The 18,261-nt window shown below is 49.6% G+C and overlaps 2 protein-coding genes across 6 annotated transcripts in view; one reads left to right on the top strand and one right to left on the bottom strand.

The window, feature by feature from the left end:
* LOC307081036 (pleckstrin homology domain-containing family A member 7-like) overlaps positions 1 to 11,118 on the top strand; it is a 134,289-nt gene extending 123,171 nt beyond the window's left edge. For all 5 annotated transcript variants that reach the window (XM_079744051.1, XM_079744049.1, XM_079744048.1 and 2 more), the window contains 6 exons: positions 1,863 to 2,111; positions 5,501 to 5,752; positions 7,102 to 7,235; positions 8,461 to 8,630; positions 9,429 to 9,451; positions 10,220 to 11,118. In XM_079744051.1, the coding sequence (XP_079600177.1) occupies positions 1,863 to 2,111; positions 5,501 to 5,752; positions 7,102 to 7,235; positions 8,461 to 8,630; positions 9,429 to 9,451; positions 10,220 to 10,249 (858 nt within the window). In that variant the 3' untranslated portion in view covers positions 10,250 to 11,118. The remainder of the gene's footprint in view (positions 1 to 1,862; positions 2,112 to 5,500; positions 5,753 to 7,101; positions 7,236 to 8,460; positions 8,631 to 9,428; positions 9,452 to 10,219) is intronic.
* An 807-nt stretch (positions 11,119 to 11,925) lies between these two features.
* On the bottom strand, positions 11,926 to 17,095 carry cUnh11orf58 (chromosome Un C11orf58 homolog). The gene is made up of 5 exons (XM_079744056.1): positions 16,962 to 17,095; positions 16,425 to 16,508; positions 13,962 to 14,022; positions 13,656 to 13,765; positions 11,926 to 12,479 (listed from the first exon to the last, which is right to left on the bottom strand). Exons 1-5 carry the CDS (start codon positions 17,016 to 17,018, stop codon positions 12,264 to 12,266), a joined length of 528 nt encoding a protein of 175 aa, XP_079600182.1. The 5' UTR covers positions 17,019 to 17,095; the 3' UTR covers positions 11,926 to 12,263.
* Between the last annotated feature and the right edge of the window lie 1,166 nt (positions 17,096 to 18,261).

The following is an 18,261-nucleotide window of genomic DNA, read 5'->3' as shown; positions in this document are numbered from 1 at the left end:
CTGATCCATTTGTAACTTGTTTGCACCATACATCCAGGCTTTACACCGCTTTGCACCGTCACATTCCCACAGTTAGGGCAGCAGGGTCACACTTCATTTGACATAAACCGGTTGGGGTGTCGCAAACTGGTCCACTGCACGACTCAAGTCAGATAATGCCACAAAAAATGACATATATGTCACAGACTGTTTGAGAAACACTGAAATGAAAACACTGACATTGTAAATTGTAAATTTTAAATTATATCTTTTACATTTTATTTAATTTTATTATTTTTAATTTTTCACCTGTCACCTCGCGGACCACTAGGGGTCGCTCACGGACCACCAGTGGTCCGGGGACCACACTTTGAGAAAGTCTGCTCTAGAGGAACACCACTGAACGCTCCTGGTGGAATGGCATTTGACCTTAAAGGGCACGGGCAGGCCCTTGGTCTTGTATGTCTCAGAGATGGCCTCAACAATCCAGTTGGACAGCCTCTGTTTGGAGAAGGCGTGGCCCCTCCTGTGTCCGCCGTAGCAGACAAAGAGACTCAGTCTGCCGATTCACACTGCCCCAGGGGCTGAAAGGGAGGTTGACAAAGTGCTTCCAGGACCAAGGGCAAGTCCCATGAGGGCCGTCTGCCACTGAGCCCCCTTTAGGAAACGGGTGACAAGGCTGTGTGACCCAACCGTCTGGTTTCCCACCCTAACGTGCTGCGCTGGAATGGCAGCCACGCAGACCCTCAGGGTAGAGACTGCCAGTTTGGCGTCTACCCGGTCCTGTAAGAACCGCAGTATAATGGGCACGAGTCCTGCACCAATTGGAATACAGTTTCCATCTATTCAGACTCGCATGCCGTGTTCTGCCAATTAATGCTACCTATCAAATTGTGCTACCTAGTGGTTCTGCGCATGCACATGATGACACTATTGATCCATGGTGTAGTAGTGGTGTAAGATACACATACTGTTCCCCTGAATATATTGTTCTGCCAATGTATGCTGCCTTTTCAGAGTCTATCAAATCGTGCTACCCTATCAAATAATGCTACCTTATGTGTTTGGGAGCGTATTTGTTATTTCAAGACTGAGTCTACCCGCTTCAACAACGGGGAAACAATCATCTGCCGGGAGTCCAATGCCAACCCAAGGAACACCCCGGCCTGGTGTGAGGGAGCTCTTGCTGTAGTTGACCGTGGGAAAGGAGAGCTGCTGTATCGTCTATCAAGAGCTTCCCTCTCCCGGGTCCGGGCACAGACAAGCCAGCCGTCTAGATAAGGAAGAACGCAAAGGCCCTTTGCCTGCATTGGGGACAGAGCTGCCATGCCAGACCCGGGGGTCTCAATTCAAGGGAGCACCTTGAATGAAAGGCCTAGCCTTCGAAGGAACTGCCGAGGAACTGCCTGTAACGCTGCGCCATCGGAATGTGGAAGCATACGTCCGTCTATTTTATTGAACCAGTCTTCTGGCGTAACCGCCTGGAGGACCTCTACAGTGTGCAGCATTTGGAAGGGTTAAGGCTCGAATAAGGGAAGCCTCAGATCTTAAAGTTTCCAGCCTAATTGCAACTGGTTTGGTAAATCGCAGCCTCTGGAGAACCATTGAGCCCTAACCTTCTTTGTTTGTTTTCAGATTGTTTGTTTACGTTCAACCTGCGATAGCGAAATTCTGCGAGAAGAGAGAAGGGACAAACTTCAGGATGAAGGGGGCATTTATGCTATTGGGCGGATAGTACCCTACGTCATCAAGGGTCGACCTGCAAGAGACGAGAGGCATACATCCAGTGCTGAAGCACTGCCTCTTGCAGTCAGTAGGAATGAAGTAGAACGCCCTTTTCCTGAAAAACTCTCATACTAATTTTTCCATGTACCCCCCCCCAGGAGAGGCCCCAGAGTGCCTTGGACCAGATGTGTGCGGTGTCACACGGCGCCCACGCCCCCCCCTGCCAGTCCCGGGGCCGCATGAGTGCAGAGGAGCAGCTGGAGCGCATGAAGCGCCACCAGAGGGCGCTGGTCCGCGACCGCCAAAGGAACCTCAGCCAGGGGGAGCGGCCGTCCTCCTCCAGCAGCCCCACCCAGCGCAGCTCTTCCAGGACGTCCTGGAACCAGGGCCAAGAGCCGTCCCCTTCCGTATGTTACCCCCACACCACGCTGGGCCCCAGCGGGCCCGGGGACCGGCCCCACCAACGTCGCTACGCAACGCTGCAGTCTTCAACCACATAACACACTTCACAGGGTGCTAACCTGCTAACGCTCGGCCTCCTCCTGCGTGGAGCACTAACAGGCCGCTTGGGGACTAGAGGCTTGGTGACCGGGGTGTGATGGGCATGCTGGGAACTCTGATGGCCAACATGCACACAGATGGAACTCTGAGTAGAGCAAAAAGTGACTTCAAAAAGAGTGACTTTAAAAGGAATGACTTTAAAGGGAGTTATTTTAAAAAGGATTACTTTAAAAGGAGTTACTTTAAAAGGCCCTTGTGTACTTGAAGCCATTTCAAAATCAACCCTAGGAATAAAAGACACACCCACCTGTGATGTCACCATAGAGTTGATTTTGTAATAGCTTTTAATGACCACCATTTTAATCAAGTGGGGTTAAAATAAGGGCCTCTTATTAAGGTTGTTGGTTCTCCAGTGGTCCCTCTTAGCACTGCCTCCCCCTTCCCACTGACACAAACTGAATGTAGGTCCATTCACCAAAAGTATGGGACAAATACAACCCTTTTGTTTTAATACCAAATACTAGAAATCTGCCCGTGTATGTGCGCCTATATATATTTACTGAGGGATATTTTCAGTATACAATTGTACAGTTCTATTTTTTTTAGATTTAGATGTCATATAAAGGAGGTGTTAGGGTGGAGGTTGATTATGATGATGATGTTGATGTGTTCAGGGGAAGATCATGAAGAAGGAAGAGGGTTTGAATCATCTCAGCTCTCTGCTTTATTTTCTCCTGAAGAGATCCAAGTGCCTTGTTCTGCTGGTGTTAGCTAACCCTCTGGTGTTAGCTTTCCGTCTGGTGTTAGCTAACTCTCTGGTGTTACCTAACCCTCTGGTGTTAGCTTTCCGTCTGGTGTTAGCTTTCCGTCTGGGGTTAGCTAACCCTCTGGTGTTAGCTTTCCGTCTGGTGTTAGCTAACCCTCTGGTGTTACCTAACCCTCTGGTGTTAGCTAACACCCTCTGGTGTTAGCTAACCCTCTGGTGTTAGCTAACCCTCTGGTGTTACCTAACCCTCTGGTGTTGGCTAACCCTCTGGTGTTGGCTAACCCTCTGGTGTTGGCTAACCCTCTGGTGTTACCTAACCCTCTGCTGGTGTTAGCTAACCCTAGCCTCCTTTGCAGTGTAGTTCCACTTATTCAACTCAATGTCTTGAACATTAATCCCAGGTTGTGTCTGGAGGATTGCGTATTCTGCGAATCTGAGAAATCCCGCCAAAGTTCCAATATTTCAACTTGAGTGAACGTGCAAATGAGGACGATTTTGCTTAGTTTGCGCGAGTAGAATCCCATGAAATCTGCGTGAACTGTGTCATTCGCACCGAGCCATTCGCATTTAATTAGCTTTTGGTGTTAGCGCACCTTAAACCTTTCCTTTCAGGCCCAAGGCAGGGGTGCAGCCAACCCTGCCCGCACCTTCATTCCACATTCTTTACCCCGAGACCGTCCCTCTGTCATTGGCAATCAGCTCAAATTTGACCCAGAATCTCACAATGTGATTTTCAGCACATAGACCATGAACCTGACTAGCCAAAGTCAAATAACTGACGCGTCACTAAAACAGGCAGCAGCTGTCCACCCAAACATGGCCAAAGCATCCCCACTGAAGGGGGTAACATCGTCCGATGTGACGCAGTAAATGATCGTTCTCGTCTTACGTATTGGAGATGGCTTGTGTTTAACATTGATTCTGTATGCTTTTAGCTGTAGGCTATGGTAAGCTGGTGTCACCTGATGAAGATGCTTAATGACCTTCAGGAACACAGAAGGAAAATGCAAATAATAATAGATTGCCAATTGTATATTAGTATATACAATTACTAGTTTGTTAATAAATCATTTACATTTTCCATGAAATTATTTTATTAACCTGAAGCATACAGTGAGCGATATTTTTTTCACTTCCATCAAATTGTTGAATATTTTAATACCTAATACCTTCAATAGATTCTAGTTTTTTCTAGACCGAAACCAGAGATGCTTTTTAAATGTACTATTTTATCTGCCATAATTACATCAACATTGAAACATGTTTACACTTTTTCTTACACTTACTCTATTTTTTACTTGCCTGCACCCACATATGATCACATCGTTTTCACATTGTTTAGTTAAAAACAAGATGTCTCAACTTTGTTGTCCAGACTTTTGTACTGAGGTTGGTGCTCCAGCCAGTCTCTCCTAGAGAGAGCGTGCTCATGTCTGCTTTAACATGGAGGACAGACAAACCAGGCTGAAATGCACTGTTTGAACTAGAGAATGCATATCTGGGTGGTATTAGAATCCTTAGAGAGTACACGTAAAACATGTTGTTACATATTTGCACAAAAATGTAAGGATGATTTAGATCTGATTGAATTGTGGAATCCTGAAATATTGAATATGAAATATTGGTGCATTTGTCCATCTCAGTTATGAATTTTAAATGACTACACCTTCCCGGTGTATCTTTCATAGTTAGAAACTGGGAATGACTGAACTAACTGCTATAAACAGACTATATCTGTCGGGGTGAGGACGTAGATAGCCGCTGTGTTGAGTGTTAGCATTGCAGCAGTAACAAGGAAAGTAAACGGCTTATTCTCATGAAACTGTAACGCAGCACACCACTCCTTTCAGCACTGTTTTAACATAACAACATGTAGACATTTGCACTGGACAATAAAAAGCGTTTCTTGCTTCAAAATATTTTCTGTATTTTCTGAGAAAGGGGTTTGGTCAACACTTTCGGGATCACTGGCTGGCTCTCCTCAACTCCTCATCTCACCTCTCCTCAGCATCTCCTGCCTTCCACTCGCTCTTCTTATTCTCTTCTCTTTCTCCTCCTTCCCTCCTCTTCCTCTCTTCACCTCCACTCTTCCTCCTCCTCCTCTCCTCCCCCTCTCTTCTCTGTTTAACCCGTGTGCTGGACCAGGCATGGGATGCTGTTGGTCAGTGTGTTCCAGCGATGCGAGGGGAGGATTGCATGCATGGCTTTCGTGCTCCAATCTTCACTTGCTCAGTTTCATGCACACACATGAATGCATATCGTTCACCAGCAGTTGAAATGGTGTGAAACTATTCAGCTCGCTGTACTGTCCCTTAGCTCACCGTCATCAACCCTTCGTTACTATGTAATAGGCTGTCATGTTGTTATTATTTTTGCTGTAGATTCATTGGTTAGTATTGAGTTAATTGTTAGTCAATGAACCGTGCGGTGTGGAGCCTCTCTCCACCCACGCTGCGGTCTTGGTGACGAGGCGGTTACAGCTGGACCTCCCATCAGACTCATTCTTATTCTCTAATGTGAACGTTGAAGACTCCTCCATGGGAGCCCGTGCATCAGTCAGGGGGTCCGCCCTGTGAACTGGGCCCCCGGCGCCGCCCGGATATCCCTCCCCTCCAGGGGTTCGACCCCCGAGAGGAGCGGCCAGGGGCCGAAGGCCAGAGCGACGAGGGCCAGGGGACGGAGAGAGGCAGCGGCCAATCAGCGGGTTGGATGTATCCTTCCTGTGTCGTGAGAGAGACGGACCTGGAGCCGGTGGACTACGACCTGGACCTCAGTCGAGAGGTAGCCCTGAACGGCAAACCCCTGATGAATTAGCCTGAGCTGCACTTGTGTCTAACGTCCTCCAGGACCCTGGTGGAGGTCATAGATGGATACTTGAATCTTGGACCATTTAGATCTAGTAGAGATAGTAGATACTGGTGTGTAGTAAGATACAGTAGATACATCTCTGTAATAAGGTACTGTAGATACGTCGGGTGTGTAATAAGATACAGTAGATACATCTCTGTAATAAGGTACTGTAGATACGTCTGGTGTGTAATAAGATACAGTAGATACATCTCTGTAATAAGGTACTGTAGATACGTCTGGTTTGTAATAAGATACAGTAGATACATCTCTGTAATAAGGTACTGTAGATACGTCTGGTGTGTAATAAGATACAGTAGATACATCTCTGTAATAAGGTACAGTAGATACGTCTGGTGTGTAATAAGATACAGTAGATATGTCTCTGTGTAATACGATACCGTAGATACATCTCTGTAATAAGGTACAGTAGATACATCTGGTGTGTAATAAGATACAGTAGATACATCTCTGTAATAAGGTACTGTAGATACGTCGGGTGTGTAATAAGATACAGTAGATACATCTCTGTAATAAGGTACAGTAGATACGTCTGGTGTGTAATAAGATACAGTAGATATGTCTCTGTGTAATACGGTACCATAGATACATCTCTGTAATAAGATACAGTAGATAAATCTCCGTAATAAGATACAGTAGAAGCCTCTCTTTAATAAGATATAGTAGATAGTCTCTGTGTAATAAGATGCATAAGATACGTCTGTAATAAGATACAGTAGGTCTCTCTGTAGTAGGATACAGTAGGTCTCTCTGTAATAGGATACAGTAGGTCTCTCTGTAGTAGGATACAGTAGGTCTCTCTGTAATAGGATACAGTAGGTCTCTCTGTAATAGGTTACAGTAGGTCTCTCTGTAATAGGATACAGTAGGTCTCTGTAATAGGATACAGTCGGTCTCCTTGTAGTAGGATACAGTAGGTCTCTGTAATAGGATACAGTCGGTCTCCTTGTAGTAGGATACAGTAGGTCTCTGTAATAGGATACAGTAGGTCTCTCTGTAATAGGATACAGTAGGTCTCTCTGTAGTAGGATACAGTAGGTCTCTCTGTAATAGGATACGGTAGGTCTCTCTGTAGTAGGATACAGTAGGTCTCTCTGTAGTAGGATACAGTAGGTCTCTGTAATAGGATACAGTAGGTCTCCTTGTAGTAGGATACGGTAGGTCTCTCTGTAGTAGGATACAGTAGGTCTCTTTAATAGGATACAGTAGGTCTCTCTCTGTAGTAAGCGGTCTGAGTTGACCAGGTCCCCGTCCCCCCTCAGCTCTCCAGACCCCCTAAGGTCCCCATCCCGGAACGCTATGTGGAGTCGGACCCGGACGAACCCCAGAGTCCAGAGGAGCTGGAGAAGCGCTCCCACCGGGCCCAGCGGATCAGGACCCTGCTGGCCAAGTCCAGGTCAGACCAAGACCTCCAACCCAGACCCAGACCACCGGGTCAGACCCAGACCTCCGGGTCAGACCCAGAACCAGACCACCGGGTCAGACCCAGACCTCCGGGTCAGACCCAGAACCAGACCACCGGGTCAGACCCAGACCACCGGGTCAGACCCAGAACCAGACCACCGGGTCAGACCCAGACCACCGGGTCAGACCCAGACCACCGGGTCAGACCCAGACCTCCGGGTCAGACCCAGAACCAGACCACCGGGTCAGACCCAGACCTCCAGGTCAGACCCAGACCACCGGGTCAGACCCAGACCCCCGGGTCATATGGATACATAGTTATGTTTAAGGTTTAAGTGTTATACACATGTGTGACGTCACCATAGGCTGACTTTTCATAGCTTGGCTGATCAAGGTCACATCTGGTGGTGAAATGAGTTCCCTAAATAAAGGCTAAATGGTCTCAAGTGGAACCTCTTAGCAGTGGCCCCCACCAGCCCCAAGGGGCCCTCCACTGACTCAAGGTAATATAATAAGATTGAAAAGATACCTCAAATATTCGTTTTTTAATATATTTAGCGGACAATGTAAAAGCCACTACTGCTACTGAGTTTCATCGGTCGGGTCAAGGGTCATAGTCAACCTGCCCAAGGATGACACAGGAACCCTGTTGAATGGGGAGACCCCCTAAACCCTAGACTACACTGACCAACCCCCTGAGACCCCCCAGTCTATACTGTCAAACCCCCAGTCTATACTGTCCAACCCCCCAGTCTATACTGTCCAACCCCCAGTCTATACTGTCTAACCCCCCAGTCTATACTGTCCAACCCCCCAGTCTATACTGTCCAACCCCCCAGTCTATACTGTCAAACCCCCCAGTCTATACTGTCCAACCCCCCAGTCTATACTGTCCAACCCCCCAGTCTATACTGTCCAACCCCCCAGTCTATACTGTCCAACCCCCAGTCTATACTGTCCAACCCCCCAGTCTATACTGTCCAACCCCCCAGTCTATACTGTCCAACCCCCAGTCTATACTGTCCAACCCCCCAGTCTATACTGTCCAACCCCCCAGTCTATACTGTCAAACCCCCAGTCTATACTGTCCAACCCCCCAGTCTATACTGTCCAACCCCCAGCACCTTCCACCCCACTCTCCCCCCCAGCGCACCATGTGTGTGTGCATGTGTGTGTGTTGGTATGCTGCCCAACCCAACCCATGAGTGTGTGTGCAGTGTCCACAGCCTGCAGCCGGCCCTGGGCCCCTGGCTGGACCCCACCTCGCTGGACCCCGCCCCGCTGGACTTCAGCGAGCTGGACTCGGTGCTGCAGCAGCAGGAGAGGATCATGAGCGTCTCCCAAGCTCTGGCCTCTGAGGCCTCACGCAAGAGCAAGCTGGTTGCAGGTGTGTGTTCGCACGCACGAACATGCCTACACACAGATGCTCCCACATGTGTCCTGAGGGGTGTCCACTCGGACATCGTGCTGCACTTTAAATGGGCTGCAGGTATGATTTGAGAGTTGGAGAGAGCAGGAAAGCAAGATTAGCAATTTGTTGCATTCACACATCGGTGATGAACAAGCAGGATTAATTATCCAAACCGTTCAGGGAAGAGAAGCCCTGATTGGTCAGAAACTGCTGATACATTAAGTTGCGGCGAATTAGAAACACACATTCTCACAGCCCGTTTCACAAACTAATATCAGACTGATGGCTATTGGCCATTTCTACAAATTATCTCCAATAATGACTCTTGGATCCTACCTGAAGCACCTTTAATGTACAACATTATATGAAGGTATATTGCTATAAATTAGTCTCTGGGGATAGTAGATTACTAGATGTTTTTTTTTATAGTTTCAACTAACGATGGGAAGCAGTATTCATGAATTGCAAATTCTACCGTCAACGAGAACCGTTAAGGTCTACTGACTGACTCTTATTCTTAATTCTTCATTTGTTTGATATTTAAGAAGTTCTATATTGACATAAATCTGATTCCATACATATGACACCATTAACATGCAACTCAAGTAGGTCTTGTAGTTTTTAGATATTTAGATGCAGAAAGGTGACCAATTGTACGTGTCAAACACACATTTGAAATGTGGTAAGCTACCATACCGACTGTGCATCATAATAACAGTTTGGAGGTTCATCTATGAATAAGTGTCGTGTGGTGTGTTGTTGCATGCTGTGCAGACGGACGCCCGGACAGACTGCTGGTAGGTAACCCTTCCTGGGATTCTTGGTGTTGTGGTTTGATGTCCGGGCTGTTTGGGTTTCTTCAGGGAATGGGCACAGACTCAGAGCATGAGAGATGTGAACGTGCGGTGTGTAATGTCATCACCATGTGTACCTATTGAAAACAAAATGTCCCCTGGGCTCCTCTGCCGTCCGTGGGAGGAGCTCATCGGACTTTTTGCTGGAGGCAGGAATTATAATCATGTATTGGTGGTGATGTAATCCAATCGACAAAATAGTTTCACTCTGTGTGCTTTGGCTTGGTTTTACTAAAGGTATTTTCCACTTTTCTCATGGTTCAGAAGACTTTTTAAGACTTTTAATAAAGAATTTAATAAAGAGAAGGGAAGATCAATGACTGCACATCCCTTAGATCCCTGCTCTGGGATTGTACTGCTGGATCCTCTGTTGCTCTGAGAGATCGATGGCTGCTTTAAGGAGGAGCTCCAATGTCACCATAGAATAACACATTCATAGCTGTGTTTACTAGTTTAACTTTAACAAGTTTCAGCAAATTACACAATTACAATTATCATCATTAACATATTAAATTGAGTAATAAATCATTGTACAAAATATTTTCTTCAAGTCTTTATGATCATCTTAGATTTGTATGCTGTGTTTTTCTATTCTTTATTTCGATTCTCCTCATGGTGTAGCTCTGGTCATGATTACTCCTCCAGCATTATATTTACATGTTTCCAGTGGGACTCCCATTGACTTGATGTTGACGTGTTCTTGTCTTTCAGCGAGAGCAACGGCAGACAACTGAAGGCTGATTGAGTCAGGAGTGGTCAGCCTCAGGGGCCCGTGCACGTGGGAGGCCCGTGCACGTGGAAGTGCAAATGACGGATGAACTAATCATTAGTTGATCATGATTACTGATATAATTACTATTATTGCTACACATATTTAAAATATAGACCAAGATGAAGTATTCCTAGTCAGAATTAGTAATGTTTAACTTTAAGCTACTGTAGTTAAGCTCTAAGAGCCTCCATTAATAGTAAGTAATGCTATGTAATGCTATGTGTCGGGTGCTCTCTGGGCACCCGTCTCATTTCTGACCAATCCCCACATTTGTCCCGATTGGCTTTGGGAAGTCAACTTGCCTGTCAATCACACGTCATGCATTCAGCATGACGGCAGCTCCCCTGGTTGACTGTGTGCCCACCGCCATACGGGACCAATGGATTAGAGACTGCTCTTGGCTGAAGGCTGACCCTCTCGTGGCAGAGATGTTTGTGCTCCCAATTCCTCTTCCTCTGCTCTTCAGCCTTCAAATAGTAGCTATTTGTATCTTTAAGTTATAAAAGTTACCTTGTTCTTATTTTGCACTCTTTTGCACTCATGATGATAATAGTGCCTTATGCTACGAGTGAAAAGCTTCACGCCACATCAATGTTTCACAATCTAGACTTTTATAACTCAATAACAATCTGAAATAGTGGTTATTTTTCTGATTAAATGATTAATGTATTGGATCAATATTCTTATGTCAATGTTGAGGTGTGTTGTGATCACTCCCAAGCCAAATGTCACTGTGCTTTACTTAAGGCTTTGCTCTAATGCAGACACACGTTCAAAAGGAAAGCCAAAGGTTTATAATAGGAAGGGTTGTTTCATTAAAAATGTGGTTTTATTCTAAGATCATTTTGTACATTTTGTCGATGTCGGTTGTCTGCAGTAATGAATGGTTGTCTTGGGTCATGCTGTTATCAAGGCTTTACATCTAGAAAACATTCAATACCTTAAGTTATTAAGAAGTTATTTCCTCCGGACACATTATTCATTGATTCATTCTACAATATTGGATACATACAGTGTTAGATACTCATGGTCTGTTCTAACTTATTGATTCTTATCCATCCTCACTATGAAGAGCTCAGCGTTCTTCATGTACTGATTTTATATTAATGCCTGCTCTCCGAACCCAGGGTCTTGTGATCATTTGTTTTAAAGACTTATTCAGACAAGCAGCAGATGGTAGGACTGCTCTGGAAAATGAGATCCTGCTGGGATCAATTCAATTCTTTGCTGATTGTATTGAATTTGAACCTCATCTAAAAGACCTGATTAGATATTGGCTTGACGCAGGTGTGCGACCAAATGGGAACATGCACATAAGGCTTCGATAGCCGCAGTACGTGCAGTAACTCCCCACTAGCCTGATCCTCCTCCCCCAAAGCACTGCTTACTACAATAAGTCAAACATACCACCTGAGAGACAGCATCTCACCACGACTGGTGTCTTTAGACGAAGAGCCCACTTCGCTGTGGCTGTATTCTCAGTTAAGCAGCCCACACAAACACTGCATTTTTGGTTTGGTTAAGTAAGGGCCTTAATGTGCCCCCCCACCAATTGCTCTTGTGGTTTCCGTTTAGCCAGCAGCTCGGCACACCTGATGCAGGAGCACATGGAGAACAGTCTGAAGTGAATAACGCTGAACACACCTTATCTGATAGCAGCAAATTGCTGCTACCTCCATTTATTGATCTCTCCAGTTTCTACACATATTCAAGTGTATCTATTGCTTAGTGCCGGTTACACATGCCACCCATTACAAAAAAAACATTGAAATAATCTAAAAGTTGGCAGGTCACTTCTGACACGGTAACACACTGAGCAGTGGAGTAGAGTGTCCAACGTTAACAGATTCAGACGTTTCCTCAGAACCGGCTGCTTTATAGGCTTGAGGCTTTGAAACGAGTAACCGATCAAAGAAGGTACCACTCATTAAGAAAACAACAAAAAACAATGTTCAAAAGCCTCCTGGGCCAGAGAGCCCGGTCCTATGTGGACTTGACAAAGGCCATTTTGTAGCTCCGACTCTTCTTGTCGTCGTCGTTGTCGTCGGACTGTGGAGGCTCTGAGGAGGGGCTCTCTGGCTCTGGAAGTGAGGCCTTCCCCGGGGACCCCGCTGGCCCCTCTACGGCGCCCCCTGCAGGGGTCCTGGGCTCCTCTGCTTTGGTCTGGTTCTCCGCCGCTTCGGACGGGAAAGACTCCGCCTACCAGGTGACAGGGTGGGGGGGGAGGGTGATTGCAGGTGTTAAGCCCCTAGGAACTATGGATCTACTTGTAGATCATAATTCATGTGCAACGCAATCTGCACATGCCTTTAGATCCATCGTTATCTAAGGGGAGGGGGGAAACGAAGGCGTTATTGAGAACCCTGTTAAAGTTACTGTTACTCTTAAACTGCACTAAGATTAATAATCATATATATTGCCAACATCCACTCCATGCCAACCAACCCTGATGAAAAGGGAAAACACTGGTTACTGCCCTTCCACAGAAGCAAGGCATTAGGAGAGTCCTCACCTCGCTGAAGCCCCGCCCACAGAGCCCTCACCTCGCTGAAGCCCCGCCCACAGAGCCCTCACCTGGCTGAAGCCCCGCCCCCAGAGCCCTCACTTGGCTGAAGCCCCGCCCACAGTCCTCACCTGGCTGAAGCCCCGCCCACAGAGCCCTCACCTCGCTGAAGCCCCGCCCACAGAGCCCTCACCTGGCTGAAGCCCCACCCACAGAGCCTTCACCTGGCTGAAGCCCCGCCCACAGAGCCTTCACCTCGCTGAAGCCCCGCCCACAGAGCCCTCACCTGGCTGAAGCCCCGCCCACAGTCCTCACCTGGCTGAAGCCCCACCCACAGAGCCCTCACCTAGCTGAAGCCCCACCCACAGAGCCTTCACCTGGCTGAAGCCCCGCCCACAGTCCTCACCTGGCTGAAGCCCCGCCCACAGTCCTCACCTGGCTGAAGCCCAGCCCACAGTCCTCACCTGGCTGAAGCCCCGCCCACAGTCCTCACCTGGCTGAAGCCCCGCCCACAGTCCTCACCTGGCTGAAGCCCAGCCCACAGTCCTCACCTCGCTGAAGCCCCGCCCACAGTCCTCACCTGGCTGAAGCCCAGCCCACAGTCCTCACCTGGCTGAAGCCCAGCCCACAGTCCTCACCTGGCTGAAGCCCAGCCCACAGCCCTCACCTGGCTGAAGCCCCACCCACAGAGCCTTCACCTGGCTGAAGCCCAGCCCACAGTCCTCACCTCGCTGAAGCCCCGCCCACAGTCCTCACCTGGCTGAAGCCCCGCCCACAGCCCTCACCTGGCTGAAGCCCCGCCCACAGTCCTCACCTGGCTGAAGCCCAGCCCACAGTCCTCACCTGGCTGAAGCCCCGCCCACAGCCCTCACCTGGCTGAAGCCCAGCCCCCAGTGCCTGCGGTTGCGTCCGGACAGCTTCCCGTCCATCCCCTGGTGATACTGCTCCTCCAGCTCCCCTCGGATCTTCTGGTCCTCAGTCCCTGAGAGAGGACACCGGTCAGAGGGTCTGTGGTCAACGGCCACGCCTTTGTTTACACTCACTAGAACCAAACCACAGGCACTACACCCTGGCACCAGACCGGCCAATCAGAAATCAGTGAGCCCCCCCCCCCCCCCGTATAGAAAACAGTGAGTAGCCACGCCCCCCGGAGTACAGGTGAGTCTTGGGGGTCTCACCGCTGCGGAAGTGGGACGTGGACTTGTGGTCTCCGATGACCAGGCGTCCAGTGGGCTCCTTCTGTTGGACAGACAGACGGCTCAGCGTCAAGACAGACGGACAGACAGACGGCTCAGCGTCAAGACAGACGGCTCAGCGTTAAGACAGACGGACTGACAGACGGCTCAGCGTTAAGACAGACGGACAGACAGACGGCTCAGCGTCAAGACAGACGGACAGACGGCTCAGCGTTAAGACAGACGGACTGACAGACGGCTCAGCGTTAAGACAGACGGACAGACAGCTCAGCGTCAAGACAGACGGAGAGACAGACGGACAGACAGCTCAGCGTCAAGACAGAAGGACAGACAGACAGACAGGCGGCTCAGCGTCAAGACAGACGGACAGACAGACAGACGGCTCAGCGTTAAGACAGACGGACAGACAGACGGCTCAGCTTTAAGACAGACGGACAGACAGACAGACGACTCAGCGTTAAGACAGACGGACAGACAGCTCAGCGTTAAGACAGACGGCTCAGTGTTAAGACAGACAGACGGATGGACAGTCTGTCTCTCTCTCTCTCTCATTTGTGTTTGCTAGATAAACACACTGGTATCATAAGCAGCCCTGTTGGTTCCCAGTGGTTCCCAGTGGTTCCCTGTTGGTTCCCAGTGGTTCCCAGTGGTTCCCTGTTGGTTCCCAGTGGTTCCCAGTGGTTCCCAGTGGTTCCCAGTGGTTCCCTGTTGGTTCCCAGTGGTTCCCAGTGGTTCCCAGTGGTTCCCTGTTGGTTCCCAGTGGTTCCCAGTGGTTCCCAGTGGTCAGGGCCGTCCTGTAGGTGGTGTATTAACCCCAGCTGGCCCTCTTTGCTCAGCCATTTCTCCTGTTTTTCTAAATGTTAAGCGTTTGCATATCAGGTGGTCCGCAAAAGTGAGTGTACCGGGCTGTGGGGGAGGAGGAGGTAACGGGCTGTGGGGGAGGAGGAGGTACCGGGCTGTGGGGGAGGAGGAGGAGGTACCGGGCTGTGGGGGAGGAGGAGGTACCGGGCTGGGGGGGAGGAGGAGGTACCGGGCTGTGGGGGAGGAGGAGGTACCGGGCTGGGGGGGAGGAGGAGGAGGTACCGGGCTGTGGGGGAGGAGGAGGTACCGGGCTGGGGGGGAGGAGGAGGTAACGGGCTGTGGGGGAGGAGGAGGTACCGGGCTGGGGGGGAGGAGGAGGAGGTACCGGGCTGTGGGGGAGGAGGAGGTACCGGGCTGGGGGGGAGGAGGAGGTACCGGGCTGGGGGGGAGGAGGAGGAGGTACCGGGCTGTGGGGGAGGAGGAGGTACCGGGCTGGGGGGGAGGAGGAGGTACCGGGCTGGGGGGGAGGAGGAGGTACCGGGCTGGGGGGGAGGAGGAGGAGGTACCGGGCTGTGGGGGAGGAGGAGGTACCGGGCTGTGGGGGAGGAGGAGGTACCGGGCTGGGGGGGAGGAGGAGGTACCGGGCTGGGGGGGAGGAGGAGGAGGTACCGGGCTGTGGGGGAGGAGGAGGTACCGGGCTGGGGGGGAGGAGGAGGTACCGGGCTGGGGGGGAGGAGGAGGAGGTACCGGGCTGGGGGGGAGGAGGAGGTACCGGGCTGGGGGGGGAGGAGGTACCGGGCTGGGGGGGAGGAGGAGGTAACGGGCTGTGGGGGAGGAGGAGGAGGTACCGGGCTGGGGAGGAGGAGGAGGTACCGGGCTGGGGGGGGAGGAGGTACCGGGCTGGGGGGGAGGAGGAGGTACCGGGCTGGGGGGGAGGAGGAGGAGGTACCGGGCTGGGGGGGAGGAGGAGGTAACGGGCTGTGGGGGAGGAGGAGGAGGTACCGGGCTGGGGAGGAGGAGGAGGTACCGGGCTGGGGGGGAGGAGGAGGTACCGGGCTGGGGGGGAGGAGGAGGTACCGGGCTGGGGGGGAGGAGGAGGTAACGGGCTGTGGGGAAGGAGGAGGAGGTAACGGGCTGTGGGGGAGGAGGAGGAGGTAACGGGCTGTGGGGAGGAGGAGGAGGTAACGGGCTTGGGGGAGGAGGAGGTACCGGGCTGGGGGGGAGGAGGAGGAGGTAACGGGCTGTGGGGGAGGAGGAGGAGGTACCGGGCTGTGGGGGAGGAGGAGGAGGTAACGGGCTGTGGGGGAGGAGGAGGAGGTACCGGGCTGGGGGGGAGGAGGAGGAGGTACCGGGCTGGGGGAGGAGGAGGTACCGGGCTGGGGGGGAGGAGGAGGAGGTACCGGGCTGGGGGAGGAGGAGGTACCGGGCTGGGGGGGGAGGAGGTACCGGGCTGGGGGAGGAGGAGGTACCGGGCTGGGGGTGAGGAGGTACCGGGCTTGGGGAGGAGGAGGTACCGGGCTGGGGGAGGAGGTACCGGGCTGGGGGAGGAGGTACCGGGCTGGGGGAGGAGGTACCGGGCTGGGGGGGAGAAGGTACCGGGCTTGGGGAGGAGGAGGTACCGGGCTTGGGGAGGAGGTAACGCACCTTGCTCGCTCCCATCAACCGCAGAAACTTCTGCTTCCTCTCATCGCTGCCGAGGTCGGCGCCTCCCCACTGGGTGGAGCCGTCCTGAGGAGAGAGGCCGGGCATCAGGAACCCTTTCAGAACGTCTCTTAGATGGAGACTTGCTCAGAGGACGGCCCAATGACCGGACAGTTGCTCTGAAACCGGTGCAATGCATCTTATAAACTACATAAAGACATACAACACACATTTTAACTAGATTAAATGGATCATATTGTAATTGTATACAATTAAACCCTCTGGATTGCAGCTTTAACAAACATTGGGGACCCCAGTGTTATTTGGGGTCGTTCCTGTTGTGTTGAAGTCATTTAATTTAATAATTAAGAGGTTTAACCAATAATGATATATAATACTTTGACTTAAAGTCGAGTTGTACACACTACACTACAGACAACACAAACACATGAGACTCAAACCCCGAACAGCTGAGACTGCTGCACCCCGCGGACCGTCTACTCTGCAGAGGAGGTGACCAATAGAAACACGAGGACCCACGTGGCTCGGAGAGACAGGTCGCTTGGTCCCGCGGATGCCCTCCGGAGAACTCATCATAGACCAACACTTCTGATACCACGGCTCTGCACCGGGACGATCTAATCCTCAACGACGAGAGGAGCTGAATCTACCAGCATTAAAGCGTCACTTCCGATTCCGTGTTTGTTCTCAAGTCTACAGCCGATGCTGCCCCCTACTGGCCTGACGTCACATGACCTGGTGACAATGCTGCCCCCTATCGGCAGCACGTCGCATGAACACATAACGTCATCACCATACATGAGGTTGAGAAAGAGGTAAACCTTCCCTGTAATAGATGAATAAACTAGAAATTCTTAGTAAACAATTTTTGTAAAAATATAGAACTTATTTTTCTATAAATTTGCAACGAAACAGCATCTGCTTACGCATGATAAAACTAACCATTTACACACACACACACACACACACACATATATATATATATATATATATATATATATATATATATATATATATATATATATATATATATATATTAAATACAGTATAGATTATTATTATTATTATTATTAGTAGTAGTATTTAGTTCCTTTAGTGTGGTTAAAGCGCCACTAGGGGGCGCCAGAGGAAGATGATGGGGACTCGGCTGATCGGAGGCCCGCCAAATCAGAATTGCTTTTATTACATCTTATTGTATCTTATCTTATGTAAGTACAATTCACAGGCTTGGTTCCTTAAAAGCCACATTGCAGATAAAGTAAATAACGATAAGTAAACAATAAAAATATGTAAAAAAAAATAAAATAAGTAAAAATAAGTAGCAGCATAGATGACAATAATAAAAAGTTAGTAATATTAAGAGAAACTAAGACAGTGGTAATAACTAATGACGTTTAGTAAAGTATAAAGGGTTGTGTAAAATGTAAGTGTTAAGGGTTGAAGTTGTAGTGGTATTGGCAACGGTTGATTTTAGTGCAAAAATGCTGTGCAAATTACTGAAAAATATGTATTTAAATGATCTTTCGTTGTAATTTGCGTGGGGTTGGTTTGGGGGTAGTCTACTCGACTAACGCTGATCTGAAGGTCAATTAAAGTGGGTCGAACAAGTAAACAAAAAAAAAGCACTTCTTTACGTACCAGATTTTTTTACAATGCACTCATTGGGCCGAACGCACACTTCTTCATTCGCATTGAAGTGCAGGTCTAGTTCTTCTGTGAATTACGATAACAAAATGGTCGTGAAATAGTTCATTGCATGCTTTAGCACTTAAAGTATAGCATGTTCTCTCTACCACTGATGTAGCAAAACACCACAGAC

Source organism: Pollachius pollachius (assembly GCF_949987615.1).
Source record: "Pollachius pollachius genome assembly, chromosome: 9".
Lineage (NCBI taxonomy): Eukaryota > Metazoa > Chordata > Actinopteri > Gadiformes > Gadidae > Pollachius > Pollachius pollachius.
Note: the sequence above shows the minus strand (reverse complement) of the source record. Positions and strands in the feature narration are given on the sequence as shown.

What these genes read in the sequence shown, in the direction of transcription:
- cUnh11orf58 (XM_079744056.1), bottom strand. Translation starts at nt 17,018, where the DNA reads ATGATGAGTTCTCCGGAGGGCATCCGCGGGACCAAGCGACCTGTCTCT. An exon ending in GGTTGATGGGAGCGAGCAAG is followed by an intron (nt 14,023 to 16,424) that starts GTGCGTTACCTC and finishes TCTGTCCAACAG; the next exon opens with AAGGAGCCCACTGGACGCCT. An exon ending in GGGGGCTGGGCTTCAGCCAG is followed by an intron (nt 12,480 to 13,655) that starts GTGAGGGCTGTG and finishes GTCACCTGGTAG; the next exon opens with GCGGAGTCTTTCCCGTCCGA.